The 18,931-nt window shown below is 43.3% G+C and overlaps 1 protein-coding gene across 1 annotated transcript in view; it reads left to right on the forward strand.

Moving 5' to 3' along the window:
* Positions 1 to 18,931, forward strand: part of EFL1 (elongation factor like GTPase 1) — a 363,676-nt gene that overhangs the window by 307,787 nt on the left and 36,958 nt on the right. The window contains exon 17 of the mRNA XM_088472852.1: positions 15,154 to 15,301. Coding sequence (XP_088328978.1) covers positions 15,154 to 15,301 — 148 coding nt within the window. The remainder of the gene's footprint in view (positions 1 to 15,153; positions 15,302 to 18,931) is intronic.

Consider the following 18,931-nt stretch of genomic DNA (forward strand, 5'->3'; position numbering starts at 1 on the left):
ACTGTTGTCAAAAACAAAAAATATTGCTGCACATCTGAATTTCACTAAAGAGAATGGATGTTTCACAGGAAGCCGTTCATGCCAGACATCCCAAGAATATTGCTGAACTGAAACAGTTTTGTAAGGAGGAATATGGAGCAAGATTCCTCTTGACCGTTATGCAGCTCTGACCCGCTGATACAGGATACATTTGGTTGAGGGTATTGCAGCCAAAGGAGGGTTAACCAGTTATTAAATCCAAGGGTTCACATAATTTCTATTCCTTGCACTTTTTATATGGTTTGTTTAATATAGTCATCAAAACATATATAATTGTGTGTTTAAGCAGACTGTTTGTCTATTATTGTAACTTAGATGAAGATCAAATCACATTTTAAGGATATTGCATGACATCATTCTGGGAGTGGATTTTTTGTTAATGATTGTTTGAATATTCATTAAAGAAACCTCCATAGTGCCCCTTATAGAGCCCCCATAGTGCCCCTTATAGAGCCCCCAATGCCCCTGCAGTGTCCCCATTGGAGCCCCTATAGTGCCCCCAGCCCCCCATTTAGGCAGGGCCCCCCCTCCACCCGATGAGGGCCCCCTGCCAAATTTAGAGGGTCCGCTCCTACCAACGGGCACCCGCGCCCACTACTATTTCCCCCCTCTCACAGGCTCGTCATGTATGTGGCTAGCTGTGGGAGACAGGCAGAGAAGATACTCCCGGCTGCTAGCAACACAGAGCAGCCGGGAGCATCCACTCTGCCTTCTTCCCACAGCAGCAGCCACGGCGGGCGGCTGCGGACCCCCAGGCGAGCATGGCGAGCATGTCAGAAAGGTAAGGAGGGGGGGCCGGTGAACAGTCGGACGGGCCCGGAACTCCTGATGGCGGCCCTGACCACCGCACTACCTACCCCCCCACCGCACTATAAACAAATACACACACACCCCCCCGGCAAAATGATGAATCGTTCATCGTTCAAATTTTTCTGCTAATGGATAGGCCCCTCTACTGTGTATCCAGAACTGGATTTGAGATCCACTGCTCTACAAGCCTGAGTAATTACTATTAGGGAGTTCCACCTCTTTGTCAATATTCATTGACTTCCAAGTTGAGCTGGACGCGGTCGGCCATCTACAATAATCGTACTTTCCAAAGATATTTTTCACCTTAGGGTAGCACACAAAAAAACTCCTTTAAAGATGGCAAAACCTCACCTTTTAATTTAACATTGATCTTTTCCACCCAGCCTTACTATTGGCTTATGGTGAAACTACTTGTGAAGTGGAAATTAAACTTTCACCAGTAAATAAGAAAACCGTATTCCTCCAATAGACTACAAGCTATGTACATTACATGTATATGTCTTCCACATTTTATTTTTGTACATTAAGAATAGTCCTAATGCAAACTCCAGGCTCTTCTGCCACAAACCAATGTAGCTCTCAGTGTATTTTAAATATACTAATGCCCGTCACGTGAACAAATACAGCCTTGGTACTGGCCCGCTGGAAAGCAGTAAGCATAAAACCAGAGGTCTGACTACAGACACAGTATCATTTTCAGCTCTTCTTTTTTTTTTTTCTTCTCTCGTCTTTTATCCGGACTCTCCAGCCTCTCTATCTCTTTTGAGGCCTATTCATCATCCCTTATGGGCCTGTTTACACATGTGGAAACATTAGTTTCTGCAATGTGTGAAGTAACAAGCCCATTCATTATTAGAGGTCGATGTGATTGCCCCCGTATTCGCCAAACATTGAAAACTCATATGCTAAATCGCTCAATCACTGCGACTCGCATTGAGTTGAATACTTAATTTTAGGGGCCAATCGTCCCTAGATAATGAATTGGCCCTATACAAATGTGTCCATACGCCATACGACCCGAGACATCCTGTGCAACTTGTCTTATTTGCATCGCAGTTGCAGCGAAACAACACTTTGTGTATAAGAGATGCTTGGCTGCAACTTTAACTGCACAGGAATTATTTTAAACATGTACAAAGTTGCAGATAAAGCACATCACACTTTACGTGAGAAAAAGCTGCAACCGATGCCTTGTAGCGCTTCGTATATAGATCCAGATGCAGTCGCACATCAAATTGATCAAAGCAATGTAGTATTGTTGCTCCCAATTGTTTTATTTATGCAAATATAATGCACATTTTGAGTGAAAGAGCCGCTCGGTTTTGCTGAGTCGTCTGGTACCTGGTGCGCTGAGGGGGGACAAGTTGCTGCGCTTAGGTTTACCTACTAATGTGAAGAATAGTCTCTGGCCAATGTTACCAGCCTTTTGTGTTAGAAATGGCTGATTTTTTTTTTCTGTATGACAAGAAGAGTCACAGTTCTCATGCTCTATATTCTTTTTATTGAGATATATCCACAATGACATACAAGACACAGGAAATGAGTATGGAAACGGACATAAAATATACAATAAGGAATCCATGTTAGCGACGTGAGATTACTGAAGGTGTCATAGCAAACAACACCGAGACAAAATAGCGGGGACAACAGCAACAGGGAACTCGAGGGGGGGGGGGTAAAAAGAGTGATGATGATGTGCGAAAGCATGTGGTGAATAATGATAGACCCACCATCAAATAAAGGCTGAACCAATTAGGTTGGTTTTGTATGGAGAAGATTCTATAAATTGCAGCCGAGGCAAACAAGTGAGCAAAGGACAAGGTTTCTACTAGGGATGTGCAGGCTCGGATAGGTTCGAGTTTGCACGCCGAGTTCGGATTTTTCCCTCCAAAAAACGGGACTCAGAAAGAGGCAAGACGTCATCTTGCATGGACAAACATCATCATTCCTGGACAAATTCGAACCTATCCGAGCCTGCAGATCCCTAGTTTCTACCTGTAGCAAATGTTGCCATGTCAGCCATATCTAAATAGAAATCAATTTTGGAGAATCAATCTGTTATAGTAGGGGGGAGAGGATGACCTAAGTGGGTTCTGTTTAGTCCAATATTGCATCCTCATCATCTGTGTAGGCTTCGTGTATACTGAAGGGAAATCTCTCAGATTGCCTCCAATTGATAATTGAAACGGAATACATACAATTGACCGGCGGTTGGCATGCTGGTGGTGAAAAGACTGACAACGGCATCCCGATGTTCAGAACTAAATACCTGGGGTATCCCTGCTCACAGTGCCTACCAGTTGCAGTTAAATTTTTTTCCTAACTCTCGGTTAGGTGCGATCTTTGGGAATGGAAGGCTTTTAAGTGCGTCTTGGTTGGGTCGGATCAATGTTCTCATGATGAACACTCTGCCAAAGGTTTTGTATCTGCTTCAAACGTTCCTGATTCATGTTCCTTAGGACTTCTTTAAAGATCATGAAGGGGCCATTAATGGTTTTTCAGGGGGGTGGGGTAGGTGTGACTGAGACTGGTTCTTCTATCTAGGTGCAAATCTTGAGGTGGTCTTCAGCTGCCTGGTTTTCTACAGTATTCTTATCCAGCCCACTTGGGTCGAATTGTATCCTAGTCGACCACGCTCTGTTAAGCAGTGGGTTTACTTCGAGGGGGAGCTCTGGACTCTGGTTCTCCCAATTTCTCCCCACCTTGGCTTGTTGGGAGATGCTTAGAAACGTACCCGCTGTATCTTCCTTAATATCCTCACTTCTCTAATACACAACTCACAATTTCCTCCTGCTGATATAGAAGGTGGCTTTGCTATATGGAATAGCGGCTTCCACTATGGATCGGTCAGCTGATGATTCAGGGCTCGTTTGGCTCCTTGCCTTCCTCTGTCTTTTGGAATTATGTCCAAATTTGGCACTATGTTAAGATCCTCATTTTTGGGTCTCCAACTGACCCCATTCATATCGTGGTGCTCCTCTAAAACACCCCCATCTGTCACCTGATCTTTCAAATGTACCAATTGCTGGACCTAGCCTTGCACCCTAACCTACCTGCTTTATACGATGTTGTAGCACAGAGATTGCCAGTTTTTCCTTGAAGATTCCCAATGGGAGAAACTATTTAAATTCACGTTCTAAAAACCCGCTACAAATTCCTCTCTAAATGGTAACTCTGCCACACCGTAGTACATGCTATGTTTCTCTCTGTATATGATGACTGTTGGCATTGCGGGTCTCACCCAGGTTCACCGTTTCATATTTGGTGGACGTGTTCTGGTGTCACCACTTTTTGGCAGCTGTTTTTGTTCTTTTTCAAAGAAGCTTTGTGGCTCCAATGCCCCAACTCACTACAGGTTTTGGCTATACAGTTGCACATAATGTCCATTTTCATTTTGCTGAAACATCTAAACAATGCTGCCATGGAGGTGATTCCGATGCACTGGAAATCTCCCACCTCACCATCTATTCAGGAATGGTTCCGTTGTATCAATTTTTATATGTACATGGAAGAAATCAATCTTTCAGTCCTGGACATACAGATGTGCGTTAAACAGCCCTTCTAGTTGCGCCGTGACGTGGGTGATGGGAGAGACGTCATGACGTGTCTTCCATCGTGCAGAGCAGGAGGACAGAGGAGCTAACGGCGGCAGGCGTAGGAGCGGGGATTCAGGTAAGTGTGTTTTTGATTTTTTTTGTGTGTGTTTGTCTTATACAGTATATGTAGGGGGGACCACTACTGGTGGAACTGTATATGGGGCACTACTGGGAGCACTGCATAGGGGGGACCACTACTGGGGGCACTGCATAGAGGGACCACTTCTAGGGGCACTGTATATGGTGCACTGTATAAGGGGCACTGCATAGGGGACCACTACTGAGGGCACTGCATAGGGGGACCCAAAGCATATTCTTGCACCTGGGCCCACCACTCTAGTTCCGCCACTGGTGAGGGGCATCTGTGCTACGTGGAATCTGTGTGTGAGGGGGAACTGTGTGAAGGGGAGATCTGTGCAAGTGGGGCAGGTTCATTTATATGTGTGTAAATCTGGCTCTGATACTAGCCAGTGCCTGCCCATCCATTGACCTCACCACACGTCCCTGATTTCCACAGTACATATGTTTTGAAATATATTTTATGAAAGTTGTGTTTGTATATTTCATATATAGATGTAACCTATAAAGTTTTCTTGCTCTTTTGTAAAGGATAATAAAACCTCCTTAAACATAAAGTATTTATTTTTCCCTTCGGTCTGGCTTATATACCTGATACTAGAAAACAAACCTCTTGACTTCACCAATCTGCAGTTTTCCGCATTGAAAACATAGTAATGTATTTGAGTTCAGTTCCAGCAATTCTGCTCTGGCTTTGCAGAGCACATTTGAAGGGGTAAAATAAATATTTCTTTACTGTCCTGTATATTTAAGGATTAAGTATCTGCATGCAATGTGATAGACTGGGATTTTTCAGAGGGATGAAAATGAAGGAGTGTGTGTGCTTTTATCAGACGGCTATATGAGCTGGCAGAAAACTCATTTTTGGTCTTAAAAGGCAGAGCACGGAAGTTATACACTGGTGATTGGGATCACAGGCGCTAAGTTATCCCAAAGGCTCCAGATGCAGAATGATTTTAACCCTCAGTATAGGAGTGAAGGTAGAGTTTCTGGGATAGTATTACCACCAAAAGATGGGAAGAAATATCTTCTATGATAGCAATACTGTTTTTTATAAGCAGACATAGGGAGATATGCAAATAAATATTGCCCCAAATAAACCGGCAATATGCAGTCAAAACTGTAAAAATATGCAAAGGAAACGCCCTAAATATCCAAAAATATATGACAAACTTTGAAATCAGGGCTCAATTCAGACCCGCTCGCTAGGATGCATTCGCACGCAGCCTGCCAATTTTTGGATTCTGCGCATGCATACGCATTGCAGTGCGCGTGCGCGAACTAGTCCATGCGATCGGTAAGCGCTTGCTGCGTATAGCCACCTCGCTAGAATGAGTGACAGGACGAGCCGTTTGTGGGTGGTGACGGGATGGTCATTGGAAACGGGGGAGTGGTGGTGCAAACACAGGCGTGTCTGAGCATCTTAAAGCCGTTTCATAGGCATGCATAATTAAGACGCAGCATCTTAGTACACGTCACATGGTTGAAATTCACACTGAAGCACTTGCAGTGCTTGCGGTAGGGAATGGTCAGCTACGAACGTTTCCGATGGTACTCGATGTTACCGATGGTTGCATACACATCCTGAAGATGACGTGTATAAAAAGGCGTCTTAAGACAGGCTGCTGGACGTCTACATACTGTACACACCGCGATCGCACGCCAAGACATGGCTGTGCGACCGCAGGACTTGTGTTCACACGCAGCGAAAGTATGCATCTAGTGAGCGGGTCTGAATCAGGCCCTCAGTTAGTTACTTACCACTATTATATTACCTTTTTAATTTCTTATATTTACCCAAAATTAAGGTTCTGTTATTACACCAATTGGTTCAGATATGTAGTATAATATATTATAGTTAAAAAAGGCATTGCTAACTTTAATCAACACATTTTAGTCTGGCAAAACCTACATAGATCTTGGTTTCAGATGGAGGGAGCTAAAAGGAAAAAATTAAGATAATCGGTCAGAAGGTTGACAGTAACCATGTCAACACCATGATTTTGACATGGTTCAAACTGTTGACAAGCACAATGTTGATATCCAGTTGCCATGTGAAATGTCGACATGCTGAGGATGCCGCTAGTTAGGGATAGACACCACTGGGAGAGTTAGGCAGGGGAGGTTGGGGGAAGTGGCACTAGGGGGAGGGGTAAGTAGGGAATAAGGGCTTTTCGGATGAAAAAGCTGGAGCCACAGCAGTCACCAGGAAAAGGTGAGACACCCACTAGGCCACCAGGGATGATTTGTAGACCGTTCATTATGTTGACATATCATCCACTGTCGACATGCTGAACATGTCAATACTCCCATACAGACATGATGAATGTGGACATAAGTGTCAGCCAATCTTACGCAACCCAAAATGAAACGTCTTGGCAAAAGGGGTGCTAAATTTACAGAGTGATTCCTTCATTTTAGTTGAACTCCTCTCTGCATTACACAGCTTGCATAATAGAATGCTTCCATCCATTGTGTAAATATTTCTACTTCTTGAAGCCACATTTTCCAGTGCATGTATTTGCTTTTAGCCATATCTCAATGTTGTTTAGAACCGCAGCATAGGAGCAAGCAGGCTGGTCAATACAGCTTAATACCAGTAAAGGGACCCGACATACGCCAGGTCACATCTGTCCACCCACTGCTCCATTCCCCACCTGAGGCTCGCAAACTGGCTCCTACTGCGCATGTCGGAGATGGGACAGACCTTACTGCAGTGATAGGCCATCTGATTCACTTCGGGGGCTGCATTGGGCGCCCTCTAACTTACAAAAAGACTGCATATTACTATTAATCTCAATAGTAATTTAACACATTTGATTAATGAGACTCTTCTCTTTAATAAGATAGAAGCAAATGTGACAACAAGTATGAAGGAGCTGGGGGATGCAAGTGAGGCCTCGGATGGCCACCTGTTGCCTGTCTCTGCCTTAGCAGATTATAACAATGGTCATTGTTCATTGAAGGTCAACAAATATTGAGGTTTGCCACCGATGGTTGATGGTTTTCCCATGGATAGCCGAGATCCGATGGTTCTACCCCATGATCGCAATGTTTTTTTGCCAGGGAACTGAGCTTAGCCATCTAAATTTGTAAAGCGAAAGTGAACAATTTAGCAATATTATCCTACCTGGAGACTGGCTCTAATAAGAGCCCATCCCAGCATAGTGAAAGTAGCAGAGTGATGGCTTACACTATCACTCTGCTTCCGTGTTCAAATGCGACTAGTCTAATGCTTATGTGGAGCTGTCAGTCTGCAAATACATCAGCGAGGGCCGGTGGCAGGGCCGCCATAAGTGGGGGACCGCCAGGACTGTAGTCCCAGGCCCAGACACTCCTCAGAAAGGAGGGGGCCCGCCTGCTCCTACCAGCCGATTGACAATAACAGTGATTGATTGACGGGATAAGTAGGCCCGCCTCTCCTCCCTCCCACCCACTTGTTCAATAGTCCGTCGGCACATGTGACGTCACACCATGCCTCTGGAAGAAAGAGGAGCCACGGCAGCCAGACTAGGAGGAGCCTCCTTCGAGGAGGTAAGTCGTGAGACCTACCTCCCCGAATCCACATGACATGCAGCAGCAGCCAGCATGTCATGTGGATGCGGGGAGTGAGGACTACCTGGTTAGGGCTGGTGAAGGAGTGTGTAGAGCAGGGGTGGGCAATAAGCGGACCTCCAGCTGTTGTTGCACTACAAATCCCAGCATGCCTTGCAACAGTTTTATCATGGCTAAATAGCAAAACTGTGGCAGGGCATGCTGTGGAAAGTGTAGTTCTACAACAACTGGGGGGCCGCTTATTACCCACCCCTAGCGTAGAGGGAAGAGAACTGGATAGAGCTAGGCCGGCTGTATTATTTATATGTGTGTATATGTATATATGTGTGTGTGTGTGTGTGTATATATATATATATATATATATATATATATATATATATATATATACACACACACAGTATATACACAACCAGGCGCCGAGTGAGAGAAAGTGGGTACATAACAGAGAAAGCTGGAGGGGGTTTGGGGGGCCATCTCTATTTTGTTAGCCCGGGCCCCACAATTTCTGATGGCAGCCCTGGCCGGTGGGGAGGCATCCTAAGGATCCCTTTCCTGTGCAAACTGCGGAAGAGTAGTTTATAGGCTACACACCATCTGATGGCATTAGCTACCAGGGCCAGGCTTGGTAAATCCCAATATAGCAACCCACATAGAAACCAGAGCGAAAATGGGGGATTGCAGAGGATGTCTTTGCTATATCCTGAGGTCTCCCTTATATACATTCTGGGTATGCTAGAAATTTGCAGATATCACCCGAAGACAGGTTGCAAATTTGTTGTGATAAATATGTGGGTTCAATATAATTTGTTGCCGGTTAGAATGCTTACATAGTTATTATGTTGATATCTAACATTTTGACCTGCTAACAATGTCAACAATCGGCGATGAGGCTGTTCCAGTGGTTGCAGAGGTGTGTACACTTAAGCCGCATACAAACTAGATGATTTTTATGAATGATATGGATGATAACGATATCGTTCAGTGTGTATGCAGTGAACGACGGGTCGTTAACTATGTCTTTTGTCGTCCGTACATGCAGGCCAATCTGACGATATCGTCAAGTATTGCCTGTTCAGAGATGTGGCAGGATAACTTCACTGAAAGATATCTATCAGTGTGTACACCCAATATCATTTGTCCTGCTCTACAGAAAGGTCAAGGGAAGTCTTCCACCAATATCGTTCATTCATCACATCGTCTAGTGTGTATGAGCCTTAAGCCAAACCCGGCGCCTGTGGCTAGTTGCAGCTAATGTTGCAAACTGCGCTTGCGGCAATAAGTATGTCCCTAACACTAGTGTCAGCATTTCATATGTTCACATTCTACAGATGTCGACATGTTAGCTGCCAACATTTCAAAAATGTCTATATAACTATCGACATTATGACAGTTCATATGCATCCCAAATATGCCTTTATGGGAGGAATTCAATTAGCCGCGGTATATACCTTCCTGCTAATTGATTGCGCCACGTGGGGAATAACTATTCAATTATGCAGTATCGTCCCCACGCAGTAAACCAGGGTTTAAGGCGCGACAGCCTATTGATTCCAAGTAAAGTGCGCAATCAATGGGTTTACCCACGCGTTAAAGAGCAGAATCTGTATTTTAATGCACATTTTTCCTTGCAGCTCCTGTGGCTGTGAGGACAAATCCAGCCTCTGGTAATTAGCGCACAGGGTTCCCACAGCTAATTGAATTCCCCTCTATGTCTGTTACTAAGGGTGTGAAGTATTAGGTTTTTATATAACCCCAAATACTGTTTTCTGTTCGATAAAAAATTACTCTTATTCAATTCTTTTTATTTTTGAACTCCAGTTCACTGATTTTTAAGCCTTACACTAAGCATGTCAAACATGCGGCTTGAGAGTGTGGGCCCACATATATATAATATGTGGCCCACACCCCTGCCATCATCAGAGCTCGGCTCCGATCGGGCAGTGTTTACTTTACAAGCTGGCAACGCTGGTCTCTGAAGTGATCAGAAGCCTCTGATCGCTTCAGAGGCCAGCGTTTCCAGTGATGCACCCGTGATGAGCGGAGCCTGCGCCCGTCGTTCTGGATCTAATTAGATCCAGTCAGAGGCAGCGTCTACACGGGACCGCGTGGACTTGAGTGGTGCCCAGCGGCCATCGTGAAGAAAGGTAAGTACTGCACAGACAGGTGAGTGGGGCCTTTTCTATACTGGAAGGGGGCACAGTATAAGGGGTATTACTGGGGGCACAACGTAAGGGGCATTACTGGGGGCTCTGCATAAGGGGCACTATTAAGGACATTACTGGGGGCTCTGCATAAGGGGCATTACTGGGGGCACAACATACGGGACATTACTGGGGGCTCTGCATAAGGGGCATTACTGGCGGCACTAAGGACATTACTGGGGACTCTGCATAAGGGGCATTACTGGGGGCTCTGAATAAAGGGCATTACTGGGGGTTCTGCATAAGGGGCACTATTAAGGACATTACTTTGGGCTCTGCATAAGGGGCATTACTGGCGGCTCTGCACAAAGGGGCATTACTGGGGGCTCTGCATAAAGGGGCATTACTGAGGGCTCTGCATAAAGGGGCATTACTGGGGGCTCTGCATAAGGGGCATTACTGGGGTCCCTGCATAAGGGGCACAACATAAGGGGCATTACTGGGGCACTGCATAATGGGCACTACTAGAGCATTGCATAATGGGCACAAATTCAGGGAGCATTGCAAAAGGGGCTCTAATACATGGGGTAATTGCATAAGGGGCACTACTACAGGGGGCACTGCATTGGTTTTTATTAATAATAAATCTTTCAAAATTGCATATAAGACTTTTTTTTGTTTGTTTTTTTGGTGACCCACACAATATTCGGCCCGGTTGGTATTTTGAGTTTGACATGCCTGCCTTACACCAATTAAATAGACATCTAAGAAAATGTTACTATTTTATTTTTAAAGATTTTGTAATTCATTTAATTTAAAAGAATCATCATTGGAGAAATCTATAATGATTTATATATCTCTCATACACAAGGCTTTATAAATATAAAAGCCTCACATGTCACTCAAACAGGCACAAGGATACACATTAGCGTATGCATTGTCACAGACATATATAGTATTATAACAGGTTTTATTTTTAATTGTTGAATTTTTGTTATTTTTCCCCATTTACCCCTGATTTGTCACCATCTGTGCTGGTCCGTGTCACTGAATGTGTCTCTGCCATTTCATCTTGGGTGGCATCTCGCCACCTCAAACTTAATATATCCAAAACAGAATTAATTATATTTCCACTGGCCAATATTAGTTACCAACCTGATATCTCTATTACTGTTGACAACTCAACAATCAACCCCACCCCACAAGCTCGCTGCCTTGGTGTCATCCTTGACCCTGAACTGTCCTTTGTTCCCCACATTCAATCTGTCTCAAAATCCTGTTACATACATTTAAAAAAACATATCCAAAATTCGACCATATCTTACACAAGACGCTGCAAAAACTTTAATACATGCACTCATCATTTCCTGCATAGACTATTGCAATAGTCTCCTTACTGGTCTTCCCAAAAACAGACCCTTGCCATTACAATCCATTGTGCAGCTGCGAGGCTGATCTTTCTCGCCAAACGTTCATTGTCTGCTGATCCACTCTGTCAGTCCCTGCATTGGCTACCGGTCTTCTACCGTATTCAATATAAAATACTTAGACTCACACATAAAGTACATGCATCTCTTCACTCAATTCCAAATATCTCCCAACCCAACCTCCGCTCAGCACAAGATCTGCGTCTCATCCTCACGCATTACTTGCTACCATTCACGGTTACAGGACTTTTTTCGGGCTGCACCCACCCTGTGGAACGCCCTCCCATGCACAATAAGACCTTCCGCTAGTCTCCAAACATTCAAGCGTTCTCTGAAAACTCACCTCTTCAGACAAGCTTATCAGATTCCTGAATTGCCTACATAGCCTTCATAGCTTCCCTATCCATTTACATCCCCCCTTACAGTCCACACATAACCTCACATTTTCTCTTTCTTCAATTTCACATCCTCCTAACACTAGGCCAACATTCCTGTGTGACTGGATCATACGACTCACCAAGAAAATCAGCAATGTGGCTGGACCAATTTGCAATATGTAGCACCTATCCTTGTGTATCAACACCTATTTCCCTATTGATTGTAAGCTTGCGAGCAGGGCCCTCTTACCTTTTATGTCTGTCTCTTACAACCCAGTCTTGTTCTATTAAAGTTGTTTCAAATTGTAAAGCGCAACGGAATATGCTGCGCTAAATAAGAAACTGTTAAGAAATAATTTGCTACTCTTAGACTTACTACAGAAGGTTGCCCTTGCTCTCCGTCATGTGATTCCCAGTATCAGAGAATGCATTGAGCGACCACCACTATACATACTGTATAGTGGTGGTCGCTCAATGCATTCTCTGATACTGGGAATCACATGACGGAGAGCAAGGGCAACCTTCTGTAGTAACAATGAGACACCAGCTCCGAGGACAATGAGACACCTGCACATTTCCCCAACACATACTGTGTTGGGGAAATGTGCAGGTGTCTCATTGTCCTCGGAGCTGTTAGAGATATATTTTGATGGGTTTGAAATTGAATTGAAAATGTTATAGTCTATGAGCCCTGCAGAAAAATTGGAAGCCACCCTCTGATCAACAGAAAGGATCTCAGGATCGGTAGCATCCGTTATAAAGGCGAGGGGAGCTACTGTGCCACAATGTGGTGTCATAAATATTATATACGGACTCTCCTAATATTCATTGATGAATAATACATAGATTTTATTTTACTGGGGTTTATTTTTATGTATAACATCATAAAACATTAGTCCACTCATCCGTGTTGTGTGCATGTTTATTGCTGACCGTCCACCTCCTTCCAGCTGTGTGTGTTATGCTTTTTATCATTAGGTCTGCAGTTTCTTTAAGTGGTTCTCTTAATCCACTCTGACTCAGTTCCCCTTCAAGAAACAAAGCTATTGGCTTCTGTGGCGCATATAAACCGGGGCCACTTAATACCTGCTAAGTACTATTCACCACAGTCACGTCCGCGCCAGCTTGATCCACTTCCAATTACTTGTTGGCTTTCTTTGTGCTATTTATTTATAACAGCTTTTATGTGAGGCATTATGTACACACATCAGTATAAATTCAAATCGGAAGTATCTTTGCTTCAAAGCAGAATATCAAGTAATTATAAACTAGACCAAAACAGTCCTTGGTCTGGGTAATTCTACTGCGTTCTGTTTCTTTCTGTGGATATACCTTTACTGCGGTGGCAGTGTGCTAAGCAAGCTAAGTGCCACGGTATTAACATGGCACAGGAAGGTATATGGTCACAAATGTCTTTAATTAGTTAAGGAGATCTGTTTGGGTGAAACACATAATACTCAAATTCCAATACTTTTGTATTTAGGAGGAAAAGTGTTCAGTGCTTTGAAAGAACTGGGTTTGTATGTGCTGTCAGGAGAAAAAACGAGGAGCGATTCACTCCAATGAAATAGGGTAAAAGTGATGATTTTTTTGGACAATTTTGCATCTTTATTTAAAGCTGCAATATTTTCAAATGCAAAACTTAGGTTCGGGTTGTCTATTTAAAAAAAAAAATGCTGCTTTATATATCGCTGCAAAATTGCTAACAAATCAGCACTTTTACCAGCTAATACCCAATTCCATTCCCCCCTCGATTCTCTTCCATCTGGGAGTGTGGTATTGTCATTGCTGCTTTTATTCAGAAGATTAATTTTATATATATATATATATATATATAATTAGCAAATGTCCTGACTCATCAACACCCAGCTCAAACCCCTGGACCTAGAAACATGAAAATCGGGTATATGCCTTCCATGACATAGGTACCCACTGAGAAGGGATTTATCGAAATTCAACTCCTAAGGGGGTGATGAGGGCTAAAATGTTTCCTCCTCCCTGTGAAATGTCATGACTGACTGTCTCATCGTGGCTGCAGTATTCAGTTGACTGTCTCATCGTGGCTATCATCCCAAGTGCTGCCAAACATCACTGGCAGCTAGTGTGGCTCCCCTATTTGAATAGTGAGGGAAGGGAATGTGTTACTATAGAGGTGAGGGAGGAGAATGTGTTACTCCATAGGTATGGGAGAAGAATGTGTTACTACACAGGTAAGAGAGGGGAATGTCAAATGTGTTACTACTGGGTGAGGGAAAGAAATGTGTTGCAACAAAGGCTAGAGAGGGGAATGTTTTACTTCAGCTGTGAGTGGGGGTAATGTGTTACTCCAGAGGTGAGGGAGGAGAATGTTACTACAGATGTGAGTGAGGGTAATGTGTTAGTACAGGTGTGAGGGAGTGATTGTATTTCTACAGAGGTGAGGGAGGGGAATGTCAAATGTTTTACAATATGGGCGAGGGAGGGAAATGTGTTTAGTACACAGGTGAAGGAGGGTAATGTCTTACTATAGCAGTGAGAGAGGGGATGCAGGTACTATAGAGGTGAAGAATTAATGTGTTACTGGAGTGGTGAGATGGAAACCCTAAATAGCTATGGTCTACACAGGTGAAACTAGGTACATTAGCTAGTAGCCAATATGACTACTTATTACAAGACTACAAGTTTGAGTATGAGGTCTTCTGACATCACTCTTACCATCTGGACAGTGCACGCTACATCCATGCATTACAAGGGCTTCATCAGTATCTGATAATTTCTCTGTTTAATATTGGGTCCGAAATCTCTGGAACACCTTGTGCCCTGTGCTTCACTTGGCTCTGCATTAGATAAGAATAGTGAGTTTACGTGGGAGGGGCATTGACAACTCTGCTATCTGTGTTAAACAGGTGAGTGATGGTGAGATACAAAAGGGTAGAGTTGGTTTATTGGAGGCGTCATGGAACCTGGCAAATGAGGATAATGGTACATCAGCATTTCATTTCTACAACACACCCAATATTACATTTTGGGTAGCGTAGTTCTTCAGTTACTTGGAAAACAAAAGATGCTAATAAGCAAGCTGTAATCTGATGTATATAGGTCCCTGCTTACAAATACCTTATGCATACGCGACTTGTATTTGGTTTTCAAGGTGAAATGCCGCAACTAGTGAAAGGAATGAAGCTCTTAAACCAGGCTGATCCGTGTGTAGAAGTCTTGATTCAGGAGTCTGGAGAACACGTACTTGTTACAGCTGGAGAAGTTCACTTGCAGCGCTGCCTGGATGACTTAAGAGAAAGGTAGAAAAAAAATATATATATTTCAGTAAACATATTGTGGGTGGCTTTGGCTAGAGACAGATTTATGCCTGTTAGTTAGCTAGAGCTTCTCATCCAAAAATCTTTCACCGTCCTCTGAACCCCAAGTACATTTGTTAATGGCTATAAAATAATCATCTGCTGGGGAGAGTTGCCTCCTCCCTGCCCTTGCATCCATCCTGAGCCCTCTTTGGCAGACTACCTCTCATTACTTGTCACTGAATGGGATCACTTCATTTATAGCTACGTGCTCTGTGTACGATGGATTTTCCAATTAAAAAGCAATGTGGAAATAATGAAACTGTATTTATCTATATGTGTATCTAATGCTGCAGTGAGAATGCAGATGGCAGTTTTTAACCCTTTCAGCATTGAAATTAGTTAGTGCGTCAAGGTGCTTTCCTGTTTGCACACTAATTATTTTTTAGGACTCAATTTATCAATTTATATGTACTGTATACACATACAGTAATTTTAATTATAGTTGCCCCATATATTTTGCATGACATCTTATATACTATAGATAAGATGTGAGTAAAAGTGTCATACACTTGGATTATTGTGCTAAACGCATAAACAGTGTATTGAATGAGCTATAGAGGTTGCCGCTGGATTTACACCACTGCTGACAAACACTGCTTTTTACCAATTGTGCCTAAATTTAACCCGCTCTGCCTACATTTGCTTATCCAGCTGTAGTCTGCCTACACTACATAATAAGTATATAATCCATAGGGAGAGCATATACAGTTATGTTAGGGACTTCTGGCAAAAATAAGAAGATTGCTGCCACTAGTTCCTAGGGTGAACACTGCATCATCTTACAAGTGTTCAATAGATATGTGTAATAATATAAGAGATCATAATTGTCTCAGGTGTTGAAGAGTACACATCTGCCATACGTCTGAGGAGTTAGCACATAAACTTGCACACATACTATGAAACAAAATTAATTATCAATATGACTTTGCCAAAGCAAGACACAGACAGATTTATGTTACTGCAGTGTAGCTGGATCATAGAGAGAAAAGCTATTATGAAGGTGAGTAATTATTGTCCCTTTGATAGAACAGCCGGCATCCAGCTCCCTTTTCCAAGTACCATATCGCCATATGTCTCTCGGACTTGTTATAATGTGCCTAGAATGGCTTGGGATGGGTATGAGGCAGGCATGTCAAACTCAAAATACCAACCGGGCCGAATATTCAAGGTCTACGAGTGCGTGGGCCGCAACAACAAAAAAAAAAGTGTTATATGAAATTTTGAAAGGTTTATTATTAATAAAAACTAGGGATGTGCAGGCTCGGATAGGTTCGAGTTTGCACGTGGAGTTCGGATTTTTCCCTCCAAAAAAACGGAACTCAGAACGAGGCAAAACGTCATCTTACATGGACGAACATCATCATTCCTGGTCTTTTGTCCAGGAATGATGATGTTCGTCCATGTAAGATGACGTTTTGCCTCGTTCTGAGTTCCGTTTTTTTGGAGGGAAAAATCCGAACTCCACGTGCAAACTCGAACCTATCCGAGCCTGCACATCCCTAATAAAAACCAATACAGTGCCCCCTGTAGTAGTGCCCCTTATGCAATTCCACCCTGTATTAGAGCCCCTTTTGCAATGCCCCTGGATTTGTGCCCATTATGCAGTGCCCCAGTAGTGCCCCTTATGCAGTGCCCCAGTAATGCCCCTTATGCAGAGCTCCCAATAATGCCCCTTATGCAGAGCTCCCAGTAATATCCTTAGTAGTGCCCCTTATACAGAGCCCCCAGTAATGCCCCTTATGCAGAGCTTCCAGTAATGTACCTTATGCAGAGCCCCCAGTAATGCCCCTTATGCAGAGCCCATAGTAATGTCCTTAGTAATGCCCCTTATGCAGAGCCCCCAGTAATGCCCCTTATGCGAGCCCCCAGTAATGTCCTTAGTAGTGCCCCTTATGCAGAGCCCCCAGCAATGCCCCTTATGCAGAGCCCCCAGTAATGCCCCTTATGTTGTGCCCCCTGTAATGTCCTTAGTAGTGCCCCTTTATGCAGAGCCCCCAGTAATGCCCCTTATGTTGTGCCCCCTGTAATGTCCTTAGTAGTGCCCCTTTATGCAGAGACCCCAGTAATGCTTCTTATGTTGTGCCCCCAGTAATGTCCTTAGTATTGCCCCTTATGTTGTACCCCCAGTAGTGCCCCTTATGTTGTGCCCCCAGTAATGTCCCTTATGCAGAGCCCCCAGTAATGCCCCCTCCCAGTATAGAAAAGGCCCCACTCACTTGTCTGTGCAGTACTTACCTTTCTTCACGATGGCCGCTGGGCACCGCTCCAGTCCACAAAAAATACATATCAACCAGTACCTATCTCCAAGGGAGAAATCTGGTATTTAAATCTGGATCAATTAGCACATAAACCATATATCAGAGAAATATTTATAAAAAATATTTATTAAAAATCTCACATTAAAGGTTATTTTTGTAATTACTGCCTACTGTAGTACTGCAGCCTTTAGTCACTCCAGTTGTAGTGGGCAGTCATTGACAATGTGTTGGTGAACTACCTCTCCCATGATGCTCGGGTTGCTGATGACATTAATAACATAATTGTAGTTTAGTGGAAGCTAGCGGTCGATGCTTTGCTCCTACAGTGGTGTGCAAACTAGTTGGGACAATTGTGAGATGGTGCATCACTATTTACTCCCAACTACTATTTGACATTAACACTAGCAGCCTTAGCACTGCCATATACACAACAGGAGATTGCTACACACAGTATAAACCTTGTTATTAACCTATGAGCCAACCCTGGACAGAATAAGTATAACACTGCAAAAAATTAATAGAAACAGCCAAGACATTTTGAGGTCGATTACTAGACCATAGGAAAGTGTATCAAATATTAGAACTTTAACTGGACAGCTACCTATTTAGAGATGTTGTTTCAGATTGTTTCGCAGGGGTGGTGACAATTAAATACATCTAGTGTACTCCACGGTACATTCCCAAGATACCTTGTTTATTTTGTAGCAATTGCATCTACTCAGTGGTAACCCATTTGCTACATTGTATAGTTTTTATGCACTGTTTTTTTTATTAATACCTTTAGATTAGTCAACAAGTTCGGACCTACTACATTTGTAATTGTGATTTTATCACAGACATTTACATAACTCTACAGTAGTTGAGACTACCCCCTTCTCAGTGCGCAAGTCTTCCCCACATTAAGTATGGATATTATATCCAGGAAACTGGCTAAATTTGTAGCTCCTAAAAGCACACATTAATGATTGATATATTGCTGGTTCTGTTAGAGCCCATAAATCTAGTGTTCCAAGTCTTCTTAAGTCACAGTGATAGTGGATCTCTGTCACCAAAACCATGCCCTGAACTGACAACTGCAGATGTGTTCTCAGTTACCTAGCAATTATGGGAGATGCTTGGCGCGACTTAGACACTCCACTGGTAGCGTTTGCTGTACTCTCTCCTGAGTTTTGTATCTTATTTGCATCATAGCCGAATACAAAGCCGCTTACAGTGTCCTAGGCACACTAGATTAGTACTTTTGTCAAAAAGGAATTTGTATAATGTTGCAGATTACGTATAACAGTGTATGGCGCGGGTCACTCGTATCAGG

This window comes from Taudactylus pleione, unplaced genomic scaffold (assembly GCF_031769625.1).
Source record: "Taudactylus pleione unplaced genomic scaffold, aTauple2 ptg000129l, whole genome shotgun sequence".
NCBI lineage: Eukaryota > Metazoa > Chordata > Amphibia > Anura > Myobatrachidae > Taudactylus > Taudactylus pleione.